The sequence below is a fragment of the Thunnus albacares genome, chromosome 19 (assembly GCF_914725855.1).
Source record: "Thunnus albacares chromosome 19, fThuAlb1.1, whole genome shotgun sequence".
NCBI classification, from domain to species: Eukaryota; Metazoa; Chordata; class Actinopteri; order Scombriformes; family Scombridae; genus Thunnus; species Thunnus albacares.
Genome location: NC_058124.1, coordinates 16,611,024 through 16,629,153, shown reverse-complemented (window position 1 = coordinate 16,629,153; position 18,130 = coordinate 16,611,024). Strand labels below are relative to the sequence as shown.

General features: G+C 39.4%; 1 protein-coding gene across 1 annotated transcript in view; it reads right to left on the bottom strand.

The window, feature by feature from the left end:
* The window catches only part of csmd3b (CUB and Sushi multiple domains 3b), a 385,890-nt gene that overhangs the window by 84,917 nt on the left and 282,843 nt on the right, over nucleotides 1-18,130 (bottom strand). The window contains exons 17-21 of the mRNA XM_044335847.1: nucleotides 14,559-14,697; nucleotides 10,524-10,711; nucleotides 9,886-10,074; nucleotides 4,122-4,238; nucleotides 3,422-3,637 (exon numbers count right to left, since the gene is read on the bottom strand). Of these exons, the coding sequence (XP_044191782.1) occupies nucleotides 3,422-3,637; nucleotides 4,122-4,238; nucleotides 9,886-10,074; nucleotides 10,524-10,711; nucleotides 14,559-14,697 (849 nt within the window). The remainder of the gene's footprint in view (nucleotides 1-3,421; nucleotides 3,638-4,121; nucleotides 4,239-9,885; nucleotides 10,075-10,523; nucleotides 10,712-14,558; nucleotides 14,698-18,130) is intronic.

The following is an 18,130-nucleotide window of genomic DNA, read 5'->3' as shown; positions in this document are numbered from 1 at the left end:
AAACTAGTCCAGGACTATATCAGTGAATCAAAATACATTTTAAAATTAGTACTGTATTCAGTCATGTTTTTGAGCAACAACTATAAAAAATAAATAAATTGAATAAGTGCCATAAGGGTAAGTGAGAGACGATAAGAGTGTAAAATCAGACAACCTATAACTTTCACTCTCAAAGTCCTGGAAAATCCATTTAAATGCTACAAGTAAGCCGACACCATAACCATTAAATATTAAATGAAACATACAAACAATTCATGGCAATGATCTCCCTCTCTCTGTAAAAAATCTTCTTTAATAATTCAATGACTCTTGTCATAAAAACTCTTGACAATGTATTCCATTAAAATACAATCTTTGCACAAGAACTTGTGAACAATTAGCACTCAAAGTCAGAGTCTGGGTTGTCCTGAAATGCACTTGTAGGAGATTTTTTTTTTCTGCTTGCTGAGAATGACAATGTGATTTGTATTTCAGAGTGTGCTGCGGCATGACACCGCATGTTGAGCATGTTGAGATTCACAAGTCACATCTCTGGTGACACCTCCCATGTGTAACACTCTGAGTATCAGTTTATGCCATCTGGGAGGAGATAAAACGTCCGTCAGTGTAGACTCAGATCTAAGTACTTCTTTTTTGTCTGTGAAGATTCTCAGTCATCCAGGTCATGGTTATATAAAGGAGGTTGAATTGAAGGCAACTGCACTTTTCACCTCTCATCCAAGGGGCTTCTTCAGTTCTAACTGACTGGAGAGGAGTAACGGCTATTTAATCTCTGTGGGGTCATTATCAAGGTCATTGACACCACTTGGTTTGTTAGTGCTTCTGGCTGTTGTAACGACAGTCGTTAGAGTCATTAGAGTCACCTGAGGCCTAGCGTAGTTGTCACATGAGCCCAAATGATAGGACAGCTCTTTTTTCCAGAGTCAAAGAGAGAGTGCTGAGAGGGAAGTTAAGTAAAGGATTTTCATTTATAAGGGGCAGATTGGGCTTTGTCCTAATTATACCCCTTAATCCTTCATTTCATTTTGGATGAGATTGGTGGTGAAGTAACATGACTCTGTATTGGGATAGCATTTGTGACTTGTACACATCCTGAGGAGGCAATGAAGATCCATCTCCATCTCTTTTCTTCTTCTTGTGTTGTTTAATGGCAGACTGCGTCCAGTTTAATGTTGTGTAACCTCTGTTCATCTTTTTTTTTGTGAGCTATTCAGATGGTTTTATGGTTAATCCTCGAGGCTAGTGGGGAAATATTTCAGTGTAGAGGGAGAGTGAGAGCTAAGCATTCACTTAACACAGCAAAGTTTTGTGTTGAGGGGCTGCGCCATATAGGGCTATGCAAAACCCTCCACATGAGGCACATTTCTGTGAAGCTAACAATTGAATATGACATCAGGCTGTGTGTTCTTCCACTTGTATTTCCTGGTGGTTCACTCACTTGATGCTTTTCTAGTCTTTTTTGTTTTCTTGTTTGTTTTTAATTCAGTATATATACCTGGGACTCCCTGTAAAGTAGTATTGATACCCCAAACTATAGGCCCATTTCTAAACTGCAAAATAAAGCCAATGTTTTGGAAAAAGCCAAGTAGCTTGGATATGCACAGCAGTCAGACAATTTTCTGTCATGGCTGCTATTGGTTGCACACCACTGACACGACACAGCACAGCACAAAATCTTCAGTGACATCTTGATGCATGGTTATGCAGGAGCTTGGTTTTGCTGGATCTCAGTGTGGCTTTTGACACCGTTGATCACTGTGTGTTGACTTTTGTAGGCAGGTGATGGTCTGGGTCAGCTCTGCACACTCTTAAAACTCTGGCGGTGCAAGACTCTGTTTTGGATCCCATTTTACTTGCAGTGTATATGCTTCCCTTTGAGAAGATCATTTGTAGCTTTAAACAGTACACAGCTGGGTGTGGTAAGGTGTGGTCTGTTGTACTTGTGACCACACCCAGCTGTGATGTAACCTCGTACTATAGTGAAACAGTACATCAGTGCTGCACAAGTATTGACCAACAGCTATGCAGATTCAATTATACATCTCATTTAACTCAATTGCCTAAACTCAATCAATAGCTGGATTGCAAATAATCTGAGGGAATTATATTTGTATTAACCAAGTTTTATTGTGCCCTAGTCATCTTTGTTCCTAAGGTGAAGGAAAGTCTTTTTCTTCCATCATCTGTTATGTATGATCCAATTCAAGATCCTTTTGATTAGTTCTGCAAGGTCACCCGTCTACATTAGGTTGAATTCACACCTAATCAGGCATTGTGGTGAAAATGCCAGTCCGTTCCTTCATTTTAATGGGGGTAATGCATTTAGGCTGTGGTGTTGGGGGCCGCAGGGTTGCTGCAGTGACCTGCGGCAAGAAAGTTGAACCAGAATCAACTTTTGGAGAAACGCAACCCGACACCACGTTGTGGTGGCCAATCAAAGCTGGCATTCAGACTGATCAGAGCTGTAAACTCTGCCATGAGGGAGTAAAAATACATTACTAGGAAGAGGGGACGACGTTTCTCTTCGTTTGATAACGTTAAAAGTAAAGTTAGACTTTGCTGATGGCTTCCCAATTCATTTTAAAAAAGATGAGAGAAAAAGACAGAGAGAGCTCAAGTTAGCTGAGAGCACCAGTGAGAGAGAGAGAGAGAGCAGTGGTTGTTGAGTGAACTAGAGAGTGAATGAAGAGAGCGAGCAGTGGTAGTGAGAAAGCTGGTGAATGAGAGGAATAAAACATTATTTTCTAATTGTTTCATGGCGGTTACAAATAAACACGCCCATACCACCACCCCCACTATGCACTTCCATACAGCCCTTAGGAGGTGCACCTCAATGCCTGAATACAGCCTTAGTGAGCCACTACTTTTGTCACCAGAAGGTCACAGAGACCCTGTGATTAGGTCTTGTTAGTTGTAACTCACTCTGTGCTTCAAATTAAAGAAGATTTTGCTTTTGTGGTTGTGACCTGCCAGACCTTAAGATCTGTGGACACTTTCAAAAAGCAGCTCAAGACCCACCTGGTTACATCTGCCTTTGTTTGGCTTTCCACACTTATATCATGTCTGTATTTTATGTCTTACTTTGCTGCTTTTACTATATTTCTTTAATACCTTCACTGCTTAAGGCAAAGCTAAGACAGATCATTTACCACAGTATATTGTATGTAGACTTAAGTGACTTCATCCTGGTAGAAATGTTGCTCTTCTCTGTTTTCTTTAAAGAGAAGCTATTATTTCACTGTTGCAGATCTTCTTTGAATGACTTTCTTTCATTAGTTCTACAGTATCATACTGAATTGTTCCAGTATGTGAGGTAAAAGGGAAAACTGACTTCTTGAATTGTCCAAATTGAGGGTAAATGGAATCTAGACCTTGTTTAAGAAGAATAATAGTACAATATGACTGTTGTTGAGTAAATTACCAGAGAAAGTTATGTTGAAGCCCTCATATGAAATGGAAAAGTCAGAGATGAATCGAAGCTGGGCTTTGAAGTTGCCATAGAGACCAGCATTGATGTTGCTAGGCAACTCGTTGCCGGTCAGGCGAGCCAGTGGTTGCAGGAAACTCCCGTTCTCAGTAACCAAGAGGTAGTCGTGTTGGTCCTCCAGATGAAAAGAATTGAATTGAAACTGGACTCCTGTTAGACACAAGGACAGAGACACACACAGACAAGAAGAAGAGAGTTTTTGGCCGATATAATGTATAAATACAATCGTATACAATATTTTACAGTCTGATCACAGCAGATACAAAGTCTACATTATTGCTGACATCATGACAGGTTAAAAATACATGAAAATAGTCAACATTAATTGAATTGTAATCTATGAGTAGCATTAATGTGTTTTGTTTGCCACCATCTTCTCTGTATACATGCATTGACGATTGCAAAGAACTTGCTGTAACTATGCTATAAACAATAGGAAACAGTAACATAACATAATACAAGTTTGTAGTTGTAGTATAATATTATGCAAAATACTTGATATGTGCTAAGACAGATCATGTGTGTGTGTGTGATCTTGGTACTTCTACTGCTGCACTGCTGTGTGTACCACTTGCTACTTTCTCTCACTCTGTCTCTCTCTATTAAAGAGTGTGGATCTGTGTTCGTCTCTTGCCTTTCCCGTGGCTGACTTCAACAGTCCAAGTACAGTTGAGAGATGAAGGGTAGCTGTCTGGATAGCCGGGACTAAGGATGGTTCCCCAGGGACCTCTAACATCTCCGCCACATAGAGCTGGATAGATTGAGAGAGACAGAGTGGGAGAGAGAGAGAGATATGTGCAGAGACAGGGGACAAAGGCAGATAGAAGGTTAGGATCAGATAGTTGATAGCTAAAACAGATAATGTTTCCCTAAGGACCTTTAATACCACTTCTGTAGTACATATACACACACATATAACCACACACAAACGCTAGACTATTAGGATAGAAAGGTCTGTATGCACTGACAGTTGCAAAATATGTGTCTTGTCATCCATTAGGGAAGTGTTTGAATGTGTATTCCCTTAGAGCTTTACTTTAAATGTTTGAGCTCGTCTTTTCTCTTTTATTCCTCTCACTGTCGCACAAACATGAATAATGACAATAATGGATTATTCACTCTACTCACTATATATTTTTATGTCCCTGAAAGTAGCTAACACCAGGTTATGAGGTAAGTGATTCTAAAAACTAAAACTATTTTTCTGTTTAAAGAAACTTAGTTTAATCTAGTTGCCTGAATTTTAATTATGCAAACCTTCTTTCAGTTGTGTGTAAGACAGCTCTTCAACACATCAACTGTAGGTCAGCATATGTGGTAGAGATGATGACAGTAATCACAGTCCCCTGCATCTCTAAGCTGTGACATGCTCATCAGACAGAAACCTCTCTCACCAACTCATCCTCATAATTAAACGACAGTATATATATCTAAAATTCAGCTGGCAAAAAAATGACATTTAGTTACGTTTACACCATCTAGCGGCTGTAATGCACTCTAGAATGATCCCCAGGACCGTAAAATGCCGCTTTCCAAAACTGTTACAAATCACTGTTAAAAAATAATTATGATTATTTTTTAACAGTGATTTGTTCTACGTGGTTCTGCCACATAGGCATAGGCCAACACAAAAGTGCATGGGCCATCTTTTCCAAGAAAAACTGACTTATGTAAAGTTAGAAGAACAACAAAGAACAAACAGACAAACTAGAAAAATGAGCGACCAGTTTACTTTGCAGCATTCTGCACATTGTGCACAAAGGCAATAACAACAAAACACTGCCTGTCCAACATGCTCAACCAACAAAATATCACTGCAATAAAGGCTGTAGGCTACCCAACCGCATAGACAAAAAGCCTGTCCAGTCCAAAAAACAGTGTATTTGCACTGGCAAGACCGGCTGCTCATCAGCTCTACAGCACACTGTATTTAATTAATTAACTATTTTATTGCACAAGGTGGTAACAAAACCTAAACAGACAGCAGAGAAGGTGTTTACTTGGACAGGAATTGCACATGTAGGCTAACATATATCCCTTGTGCATGCATTATAGCCTACAGTCATTGTTGCTTCAGTATCAGTCGCAAAACACCAAATCTGCACATTTTATTGAAAACTACAACCATACTACTTTGATGTGAAGCACCTTGATTTTCCATTCTTGACTGTGCAGGGAAATACATACAAATCTGGCTGTGAATGTGGTTTATAAATGGCACATAAATCAGCAGGTGAACCCATAACTGCGAGGAACATGATTTTAGTTGGGGAAGCGGGGGTGCTGACTATTAAACACCCCCTCCCCAAAAAATGTTTGAGTTTATTAAATACTTGCGGTGATTGCACCGCAGCAGAAAGGAATGTGTGTCTCCCCGTTGAGAGAGACACTGTGTGCATTTATGCACGAGGCACAGCAGTGTAACTTCATTGATTATTTAAACCTCCCGACACGCCGACAGGATCGGTCAGGATCTAATGTTAATTAATGTTCTGTGTTCTTCTACACATCCGAAAGGTCACACACAGTCCGGGTTCATACAATGAAATTGTTTGGAGTAAAGCAGCTGTCCTCCTGAGAAAGCCCGAGCTCTATCAGAGCTGTCTAAAAAAATATTTCAGAAGCTAAAAGTTTAATTCTGTTTCCTCTGGAGAGTTTCCTCTGTCCTGTCAAGTTGATAACTACAACTAGTAGTCGGCCTGCTACAGACAATTCTAACCGGCATTTGTCAACTGGGTCCATGAGCGTCATCTGAATTGCGTCACTTCCCTGGGTCATAATTACAACAACCGCTAGATAGCATAAACGTAACTATAGGTCGTTTTGGCAGCCTGAATTTTAGACCTATGCTGTTGTTTTTCTTGTGAGGATTTGCTGGCTCTCACATAATTAGGGTAACACTGTGAATAGCCGAGGTTTAGAAGAGCTTTCTGTGGACCCCTGAGAGCTCATCCACATTCTGAAAGTGCTAACACATTGTACATTGTACATACTTTCTCCACCACAACATAGCTGTTAAAAGTTCAAGATTCAAGCTGCTAGTATCTTCCATATTGTAGTGACTTATCACAACTACTAATTTGTCCTCATGACTACATTCCTGAGTAAGTTTTATATGTTTTATATTTGAAAATACCTATTTGATGTTTTATTTCGTCTGGTATACAATGTTAAGAATGTTAAGGATCACAGAGTTAATTGAAAAAGTGAAAAATATGTTTTTGTGATGTCTATATCATTAATTCTGCATGTATTGTGAGCCAAGGGATGTGTCAAAAAAGTAGAGAAAAACAAAGTTATTGAAGCAATTTGCAAAGTTGCTTGCTATATAACAAGTGACCATCTAGACAAAAAGCGTAATTTATTTAATTAAGAAATGTAGGAGATTTGAAACCCATTTGTAAGATGTGGTTACCTTGGGACATACTCTCTGAGCTCTGAGCTGTTTAAAGGCAGAAAACAATATGCAAAATATAACAAGTGTGCAGATTGTGCAAGAACCATAAAATGTTTTTTATTTCTGAAATCTATTTTCAGGTAATACGGTTTGATTTCAAGTTATTCAAAGCAGTGGACCAGTGAAGCAATCACAATGTTTCTTAGAGACTATTTAAAACATTTTGAACCTCACAGTATGGCCCCAGGATGACCCTGCAAGTTCTGCACACAGTTCAGCAGTGCACATTGTTATGCAGTAAGGGACGCACAGAGTTGAAACCAGGTCCTCAGAAAAGCATGGAAAAAAAATCTGTTGCTCATTCTATGCATACTAATGCATACTAATGCATAGAATGAGCTGGTGCTTCATTTCTGCTCGCTCCAGTTGGTTCATCTTACAGTTGGACAACTTGCCTGTCATTTTCCTTTACAATAAATCTATAAAATTCCATAACATAACTTCAAAAGTGCATTGGTGGCAGAGCAGTTGGACAGCATGATTAGAGAGAAGGTCAGAAAGTTCTGCTTAAGCGTCTTTGAACAGGACATTGTACCATTCCCACTGCTGACAAAAGCTACAACTGCAAAAAAAAACCCAGGCAAGTCATGCATTGAAAATGTGCTCAAACCACAACAGAGCATCACTATCTTCAGACTTAACCACCACAGTTTTTACAACATCAGCATTCCCCCAAAACAAGGCTGAGTGAGTAGTGAGAACATTTCCAAACTAAATAAATACACAGGTGCAGGCTGGCATGTGCGCCCATACACACACATGCTGTATACACACAACCTGACACACTCACTCATGCACAAAGCTTGCATGCACACACACACAGCGCTATTAATTATTAATACTTTTCTGCCAGGAAGCTCTTAATGTTGAATGCTGAGGTATGTGAGAAGTCTGAAACACTGCATTACATCTCGATCTCTGCCAGTTCTTTCTCTTTCTCCTTATCTCACCTTCTTTTTCAGTTTGCCTTTTACATCTCCTTCCACCTTTCTCTGTCAGTAAGTTTTTATATCATTTCTCTCTTTCTTTTTCTATACCTGAATAAAATGATTCTATAGACTTCTATTCTTTCTATATAGAGTGATTCTACTATAGCATTAATCTTTGGACTTCAAAAAGGCTGACAAAGTTTATATTTGATGCATTTACAATTATATAACGAAATGGATACCTCAGGCTTACAGAAAATCTGATTCATTGGGGTTCATTCTTTAAATATAAACATAACATAAACTATTTTGGTTCAAAATCTAGAAATATTTAAAATTTTCTGTTTGGTTAATGTGATAATCTTGTCATTACTTCTTTCAAATTACATCCCACTTCATACACGATATGAACAACTCAAGGTTGAGTCTGCTTCTTTAGGTGCTTTGATTCATCACATACTATTTGTCAATCATCAAACTAGACCATTTCTCACCCACCACAGCAGCAAATAGTTTCTATATGTTCCTATATTTGTTGTATGGGTACATACTGTGTAAACACAGGCATTCAGCTCACAAATTCTGGCCAGCATGCTTGATGTTGATATTCTCAAACTGCCTCCTCAAAGGAAACACTGCCAGTCCTAGGAACTGAACGATTTAAATGTGGTTAACAACCGAATGAGCTAACAAGTCGAAACCAAGCAAGCTGCCACAAAACTGATGCAGCAGTGCCGTATCCTTCTTTTCTCCCTGCTACACCATGATTGGAGTGAGTGAGAGAGAGGGAGAGAGTCTCCTTTCTCCGTTCACCTACTCCTGCCCCCTCCCCCCTTTTAACTCCTTGATTTGGGAGAGAAGAAAGAGGAGGTGACAGCCAACACAGGCTCTCGTCAACCTTACCTCAAACCTTCCAGTGTTCACGGTTCACACAGGAGAGAAGGTGACAGGAGGCACATGGATAAAAGCACCACACACACACGCACACACACAGAGGCACAAGTACATATACAGCATGTGCTCACATACAGTACATGTGGGCAGACACACACACACACACACACACACACTACATGCCCACAGATCTCTAATCTTCTTCTCAAATCATCCCCTATCAGCCACAGCAGTCTTCACTGCAAATTGCCCCTGTGTGCATCCAAGAGTGTGTGTGCATGCACATATGTGTGTCTCTACAGTATGGGATTCAACCGGTGGGTTTGTCGCAGAACAACATGTTCTAAATGACTCAGCTACCCATATAGGGATGGCAGGCTCTTCTGCTGATCTTTCACACACCACAAATGTATTGTCTTTTTTAAATGGATCAACTGGATCATCTATTTCTGTATCAAAAAAAATGAAATATGATAAAAACGATAATAGTATCTGTTGACGTATCTTACCTCTCATCTTAAAAAAAATTTAATTAATCTGGTCATCACTTTTTTGGATAAGTGGATATTTCATTTTGGAGCAAAACTCCTCATTTGTAGTATAAAATGTTAGCACACTTATCATGAGCAAGTCGGCCGTCAAGTTGGCCTTGCCATGTCATGTCAGAATGTCTTCAGACACTGCATGATATGCATGTTGTCTCTGCATCAACGTCCAGATGAAATGTTGTGTTGCATTTAATGTACTTTCTTTACACTAGAATGATGTGAAAGTGGTCTTATATTTACATCTGTAAAAAATACAACAAAGTCAACAGCTGTGAAGTTAGGGGGATAACAGGGTGGGTAATTACTGTCTCTGTCTCCGCCACTGACAAAAGATGACAGAGGGCTGAGAGCTATTTAATTAGTGCTGCTACAACATATATATATTCTAAAGCAAAGAAAGTACCATTATCAATCAAGTACCATACATTAGTTCTATTGTGACCTCCTGTAATTATGATGGAGGATACAGTATGTCAAATTCTAAGAAACTTCTGTTTCCTAAATATTCTGTGTGATAAATCACATCTCTCTCGACTTCTCCCTAATTAGAGGTTCTTTTCAGTTATTTACCGTCACATGTCGGTAAAGGGTGGCTCCACCAGTGGTTCTTTTCACATACTAGCGGCTCCTCATGGCTGAGTCTGTAGCCAGAATCACAACCAAATGACACTGTGGATCCTATGGAGAAATCCTGTCCATACCGAATACCGTTGACAGGGATACCAGGGTCCAGACATGAGTAGCTGTCCACTGTAACACCTGAAAAACAAAAATGTTTGAATGTCTAGATGGTATGCACATACAGTACAGGAAAGCTTTATCATGTTTGGTTTTGCTGATCTGCCTAATCTAAAACTCAGATGGTTTGCATCTCCACATAAAGCACCATGTTGTGCAATTTCGGTTATTTGGGTTTTTTTTTTTACAGGTAAATGACTGGTTCATCTTGTGAAAGGGTATGTGGTGGGATATTATTGTGATGTTGTGTCCTGACATCACACACACCCACTGGGAGGGTAGTCAGAGACATTCTGTGAAAATATTTTTCCCCAAAAACATATTTTCCCTACATAGTCAGTATATGGATTCATGTAATGCGCATTTTCTGATCTGTAGATGGACAAAATATGGAGGATGATATCTTGTATTTATGAATGCATGTCCACATGTGCATATGCATAACTGTACTGTATTCATTTCTGACTTACTTTCATACAATATTTTGAAGCCAGCATTCGATCGGCTGTTATCAGTGGTAAAGAGCAGATACAAAAAGTTGCTGCTGCTGAACAGGAACTGTGGCACCTGGGTACCATTAAAAGATCCGACCAGAGGAGACAGGAGGTTGGGTCCATCGTGGATCTCGAGGAAGTCATAACCCAGCTCTGTCTGGAATCTGTGAGACAATACCAGAATATAATTTTTTTTTTTTGCTGATATCTCACTTTGTCAATGTCATCAATGACAAAAAATGACAAAACTATCGATGATCTTCACAAAATGGTGGGTCTGTTTGTTGCATGCATTCCTCATTATTTGTGACTGAATCACTTTGATGGCCAAATGATTCTTAAAACCTGCTAAATTTACAAATTAAGCTTAGCTTTAAAATAATTGTTGGAGAGGAAACATTCACATCTTCAACAATGAAAATCATACTTGTTGTTATTGTGCATATTTTGTTTAATTTAACATGCTACAATAGGACAAGAGTAAAGCTTTATGAAATCCAGTCTTTAATAGTTTTCAAGCCCTCTAAAGGTTGTTGAGCCACCACTGTTAAATGCACATTACAAGGAAATAAATTTGAAACAGAAACGCAAACCATTGAAAAATAATTTTAAAGGATCCTCTAAAGTAGGGGTCGGCAACCTTTTTAATATGAAGAGCCATTTTTAAATTTTCTTGTTATTCAACATTATGGTTAACATTAAGTTTAATTATGACACCGCATCAAAATTTAAATCTTCAATGGATCTGTAATTTTTTTCCATTCATACAGACAACGTGCATAGCAACATTTTTAATAAACATTTTTCTCCCAGTCAGGACATTTTAATTATATATGAGCACTGTACAAGAATGCCGCCATCCTTATGAAAACATCCACATCTCAGTTGAAATCATTGTCCTTATCAGCCTTCCATCAATCTTGTTCACCAGAAATAAACTTAAAAAATAGATTTGTTTTTTTTTTACCCCCTGTGGTTACAAATTATATGCACAGCTCCCATTTCAGCACACTGCTTTCAATGACATTCCCTCATTTACAAAGTGTTGCTATGGCAGCAAATGTCAAAAAGAGAGAATTAACTGTAACAAACAGAAATATGAGCACTATACAAGAATGCTGCCATCCTTATGAAAACATCCACGAGATGAATAAAAGAGCCCCATTATGCAAAACCATGTGTGCTACAAATAAAACAGATGCCTAACAGTGAATTTTATCCCTGGCCCTGCTTTCCTTTGATGAGCTCCATTATCTGGGGGCCATACTTAGTCACTTGTTGAACACAAGCTTCACAGTGGTCAGTTGTCTGACCGACTGCAGGAGGAGCTGAGCACGCCCTTCACTTGCAAGAATATCTGCCCACAGAGATATGTTGATCCGAAGACTGTCAGCAAAGCCAATGCAATGTTCCTGAGACAGCTAAACTTCTCTGGTAGAGATATCCACCAAGTGAAGATGCAAGTTCTGTGATCATGCCCTGCTGTGGTTTCCAGCTGTTTCTGTAGCTCTGCAAAGTTTGTCACCCACAGTGTTGAGCTCTTCAGCTCAATCAGCTGCATTACCATGTCCTGGGTATCCAGCCAGTCTGTCAGAGATAAATCCAGATAAAGCTCTCGGGTTTGATAAAGAAAGAGAACATGGGTCCATGTGTCTGAAATTCCCCAATTTGTGTTGTGAACTCCGACTCCGACTGGCTTGAAATAGTAAAAATGCATAAATTATCCAAAAGTTGAACATCTCAATAAGCATCCACAAAAATCTGAGTGAAAAATATCATACTATTAGAAAACCTAGTTCAAAAAACTGCTCATTTTGTTGTTCAGACTATTTCTCAAGACTGCATAGGTGTGGTAGATAACGTTTTGATTGACACCCGCACCGGCTACTGGGGGCTGGCTAACTACAGTAGCTAACCTGCGCTTCTAACTCACTGAGCCTCGCCTCCAGCATGGCAAAGATATTACATTTAAGTACCATTATCACTAAGGGAGGCAGAGGAATACCTAAACATGAGATAAACTGAGCAAGAGAGAGCAGCAGAGTGAGAGGGAATGAGGGAAGTCATCAGTTACTGCTGAGCTAAAGTAACTAGCAGATCTGAAAAGCATGTAAACAACTGTGTGAGTTGTGAGAAAGTGACTAAAAGAAGGAGAGAGCTAACAGTGCTTGAGTAGAATTAGTGTACACTTAAATGTAGAGTGGATAATTAGCCGCAGTAATGAAGAATATAGCAAAATTAACTGGGTTGAGATGCAGAAACACTACCAATGACACAGAAACTCCAGCAATGAGACAATATGCTTACTGCAGCACATCACGTGGTTTATGAATGGTTCACGTAATTTATTGCGTAATTTTCATAATAATTGTCCGAGCATAACCACGCCCAATTCAAACCCAATATCAGGAAAGTTTACAACTTAAATGACATTTTTATTACTTATCAGATGCTTACTATTATGTACATAAGACCCTAAATTACAGTTAGAAGGCTATTGTGGATTTGGGTTTCCCATGTTCCCCAGTTGCCCAGGTGTCCAACATGTCCAAAATAGTTTGCCCTGCTAGTTGCAGATGGAGATTGAGCTTGTTGAGGTGTCCATGAGAAACATTAGTTTCACAACCCACTTCTCATCCTCCAGTTCTGGATAGTCTTGGCCTTTTTCAGCTAGGAAGGCCTTTATGGCATCAATGCAGCCGACAAACCACTCCAAAACTCTTCCGCAGCTTAGCCCCCTAACCGCTGGGTGGAGAGGGATATCTTTGTATGAGCAATCCATTTCCTTGAACAGGGACTGGAACTGTTGGTGTGTCAGAGCAGATCGCTTAACTATGAAGTTACCTCATTAAAATCTGAATTTGACATCTTTGCACAGAGGTTATTCTTAGTGTACTATGCAGTGGAGTTTTATGATGGGGTGACCAACTTGTTCCTCAATTAATGTGACTTCACATCCACGCTTTAAGCAAGTGTGATGCTAAATACCATGGCTTCTTTCAAACCACCTATCTGCTGCACGCTAACGTTTTCTGCCATTTCTTTAATGCGTCGTTCACAGTTCTGGCTGACATGGGAATGTCTATTACTTTTAATTTTATTGTCTCTTTGTTTTGTAAGCCAACAAACAAAACCTCTGAGCTACAGAGGAAAGCCTCCTTAATATATTTGCCGTCAGTGAATGGCATGTTTTGCAATGCAATGAGCAATGCGTTAGCTTGCTTTGGTAGCATGATTTTTAGCGGTGGCAAAGACTTTGAGGGTGTTTGCTCGCTTCCCATACCTGGTCAGGGCAGGTCTGATGGATTCAACCTTGTCTGCCTCATCTATGAAAGTTTTCTTGTCTTTAGTCTCAAAATGATGTTTAACACTTGACATTCGGCAAACAACATTTTCAAGACATAAAGTACACACAGCATGGTCCTTCTGAAACACAAACTTTTACTTTAGCTTTCTTAAATGGTGGAAATGCCATCATCTACCGAGCCTGCTCTGGCAGCGTTATTTTTTTTCCCACCCACATTCTGTGAAGACCTGCTCCTACTCTGCCTCTGATTGGCTCTGACCCTGAATGCAATCAATCAAACTACTGTAAATAAAAGGCGGTGCAACTGCCAATGGCTGTGAAAGAGATAATTTAGCATTCGGATGAGAGGACAAAAAAGTTCCTCTCTTGCATAGTTATTGCTAGTGTGACACTGGTTAAACTATAGTGTGCCAATGGTGGCACATGAGCCTAAGGTTGCGGACCCCTGCAGCGTTGTCTCTATCATCTATTCCCAGCTGAGAGAGGACAGAATATAAACCAAAATATTACCCTGCCTTCCTGATCAATAAACAACTCTCAGTATTAATTATAGCCTATGAAATTTAACAGATTATTACATTCTTGGTGAATCCCCATTAACTTTAAGTCTTGTAAATCTTTGCTTGTCAATCTGATTCTGATGCATTGGCACAGTTCTGCCTTCAGAGCTCTAATATGGTGAGTCAAAGATTTATGCCACCCACCTGTCAAATGTGATTTTGATGGAGCGTCCAGGTTCTGATTCAATCACCCACTCACAGTTGAGGGAATCTTTGTAGTAACCAGGCCACCCTGGAGACAAAATCACTCCACTGGGGGCTGAATAGTGGCCTCCGCATGGGGCTGGAGGAGGAGAGAGGGAAGAGAGAAGAAAATGAGAGAAGGATATGGAGGACTCAGCAGAAAAAGAAGATGAAAGATGATTTGTTTCAAGACCACCAAAGTAAAGTCCAAGACCAGCTTGATGCCTTGTGAGCAGCTGAAATATAGGCAATGTGTACTTTTATTGTAATGAATCTTCTTGCCCTGATGGGAAATATCTGGCTCTTTAGCTGCTAAAATGCTCTTCTATCTTCACCAGTTTTCGCTCTTTGCCTTGTTGGTCCTGGCCAGGTATCGTATAGTAAAGTTGCCCTTAAACCAGAAGATTTGATGAAAGATGCAAAAGTGCTCAGTAGATCTGAGTGGAACAGTAGAGTCTGATGATAATTTTATGTGGATTTGTCACTGTGAGAGACATCTTACAAATTACATGTACTGTAGTCACTTGATCCACTGGTAATATTAAAATATTGATAGCGCAGCATGAAGCATGAAGAAAAGCAACAATCTTGAACATACTTAGAATAACTGTGTGCAGTAATCAGGTCACAGACTGATGGACACACTTGTATCACACACACATCATTAAATCAGTTCTACTGCATGTTCATTCAAAACACAGATGAACTGCATGCTCTATAATTCTCCTTCATTAATGAAGTCAGATAAATACTTAATTGTGCCATACATAATGCAAGGATGGCATTAAATAGTATGCAAAACAAACATTAACACTTAAAATAAACATAATCATCATTTATAACTCCAAATGAGAATTTTTTACAGAATGTTATCTGTTTTTACATGGTTACATTAGACAGAAGAGATGTGTTCCAGATACCTTGTAAATTTGATCTGGTTCAGCTTTAATTTAGTATCTTAAGTTTATTTGTTCTGGTCGGCTCCTCTTGAATACAAGTGGATTTTCCATCTAAGTAGTTATAGACATACATTAGCTACAATGCCTCTGTGGGCATGAAATGACCTGGAGCACAATTAACATGGCCTTTCCATTGTACCATCAACAGTAGCTCCTGTATTAGAATTATTATGAGTTAATTGACTGTTGTGAAGATATAGTTAAATCACATATAAAGTGTTAGTACTTTTGTTCCATGTAAGATTAACAGGTCAAATTTACATGTCTATTTTTCTGTACTTTCACACAAGCTGCTGATTAGACTCTGCGTTAATGCCACCTTGACAAATTATTATTTATTTAAATGGTGATATAATAATGAATTACTCTGACTCTATATTGCCTATAAATTAAAGTGTTATAGTGAGGAATGGATATGATAATTATACATGAAATAGCTGCAGTCAAATTGGAGAGATTTAATAACTAATGCAAAGACTTTTCTTGACTTTTCAAGGTAGTGGTCATGGTTCCTTATGACTACAACATACCACTATGATAATTATATTCAATAATATATAACATTTATATTAACATTTATATTAGGGCTGTCAATTGATTAAAATATTTAATCACAATTAATCGCATGACTGTCAATAGTTAATCATGATTAATTGCAAATGAATCGCACATTTTTATCTGTTCAAAATTTACTGTAAAGGGATGTTTTTCAAGTGTTAATACTCTTATCAACATGGGAGTGGACAAGATATGCTTGTTTTATGCAAATCTATGCATTCATTGTTGGAAATCACACACAATTGAAAACACAAAACAACAACAAAGATTGTCAGAAACCCTCACAGGCGCAGCGTTTAGCTTTTCAAAAATATGCTCAAATCATAACTTATGGCAAACTCAAGCTCAACAGGCAATAGATGGGTAGATTGGCCATCTAAATTCTACATTACTTCAGTACAGATTAAAGATCACTCCCTGGATCCCTCACTTCAAAAAAGCAAATCACACAATGTAATTGTGTCCAACCTCACATGGGAAATATAAAGGCTCACAAAAACATCCCCTTGTGCTATGGGATAAAAACACAATAATACAAAATAAACCAAACAATAAATAAAGTGAGCAGGAAACAGTGGAAAGGGAGTATAAGAAAGAAAATTACTTTCACTCTTTGGTCATTATACAGGTTGTGTATGTTCGATACGGTGGTGGCTCTCAATGGCAATTCAAGTGCAGTCGTTAGATGCGATCCAAATTATTTCACATAGACCCTCGTCCTCTACAATGTTAATTGACCTGCAAGCACCCATTTAGCTATTACTGTTGAAAGCTTGCTGCTTGTAGGTTTGTCCATGGGTTTCTCTCACACACCATCAAGCATGGTTTGCTGTGAGCGGGATGGTATGGGGCTGACGAGGCTGCTCGTGTTAGCATTAGCTGTGTGCTTCACTCGCAAATGGTATTTAAGATTAGATGTCCTCCAGTGGTAACTCAGTTCACATCGACAGTAACTACAAATAACTTTGGTCCTGTCAACAGACCCATCTGACAGGGCTTTGAAGCTGAATTTGCTATTCAAATACTTTTTTCTTTACACATTGTTCCTTGCTTCCTTGCCATCTGACTTAGAGCTAGAGGGCTAAACTTTAGGTTAAAAATGAACCCCAGTTCTCTGAAACATGAGATATTTCACTATGGGACATGCTCCCTGCGCTGTCCTCCAGAAGCTATTTTACACAACGCCAGTCTTGACTAGCAGACAGACATGATGTCTGCTCCCTAGAGGAGGGACTTTCTTCTGCTATAAAATCCTGACGTAACATTCTCACTTCAGCCTAAAGCCCCGCATATACTCCCAAGTGTACATGTACACGGACAGCTGCGGACACCACAGACGCGTAGTAGTTTTGTTATACTACTTTCTGTAGGACGTGTTCCACACATGCACTGTAGATTGGTGTCTATTGATCGTAGTGCAGTGGTCGCATGGTCACAACAATTTGGAGGCACGCAGATGTCTGCACAGAGCCTACGCGTATACCCTCTGATGACAAAATTTACGTCACATGGTCCCTTGCAGACCATCGTGTACTCACGGATGCAGAAAGTATAACACCGGCTTAAGTAAGCACACCTCTTCCTCGCTCCAGGTAAGGAGGGTGGTCTGGTGAGATACCTCACTCATGTTTCAGAGAGCCAGGGTTAATTTCTTAACCTACAGTTCTCTTTAAACATTTCAACATATCTCTTCAACAGAAACAGCCCGAAACAGTGTCTAAGATTTAACCATACCACAAGTGGAATGACCACATAGACCTACAGGGGATCACAACCCCTTGCTATTATAAGCCATGGCAATACCCCCCACAATCCAGTGTGACAAACGTTGCTTCATAAGAGGTTTTCCTAAATGTGGTGTAGCCCATGACACAAACAGCTGCTCTGATTTCCTGAATTCAGCTGTCTTATCAACATAGGTGCATAATGCTCACGATGGGCAGAGTGCATTAAGCCGTTCATGCCCCTGCGGGGAGAAAGGAGGATAGAAAGGTGACAGCTAAATAGGGCAGTATG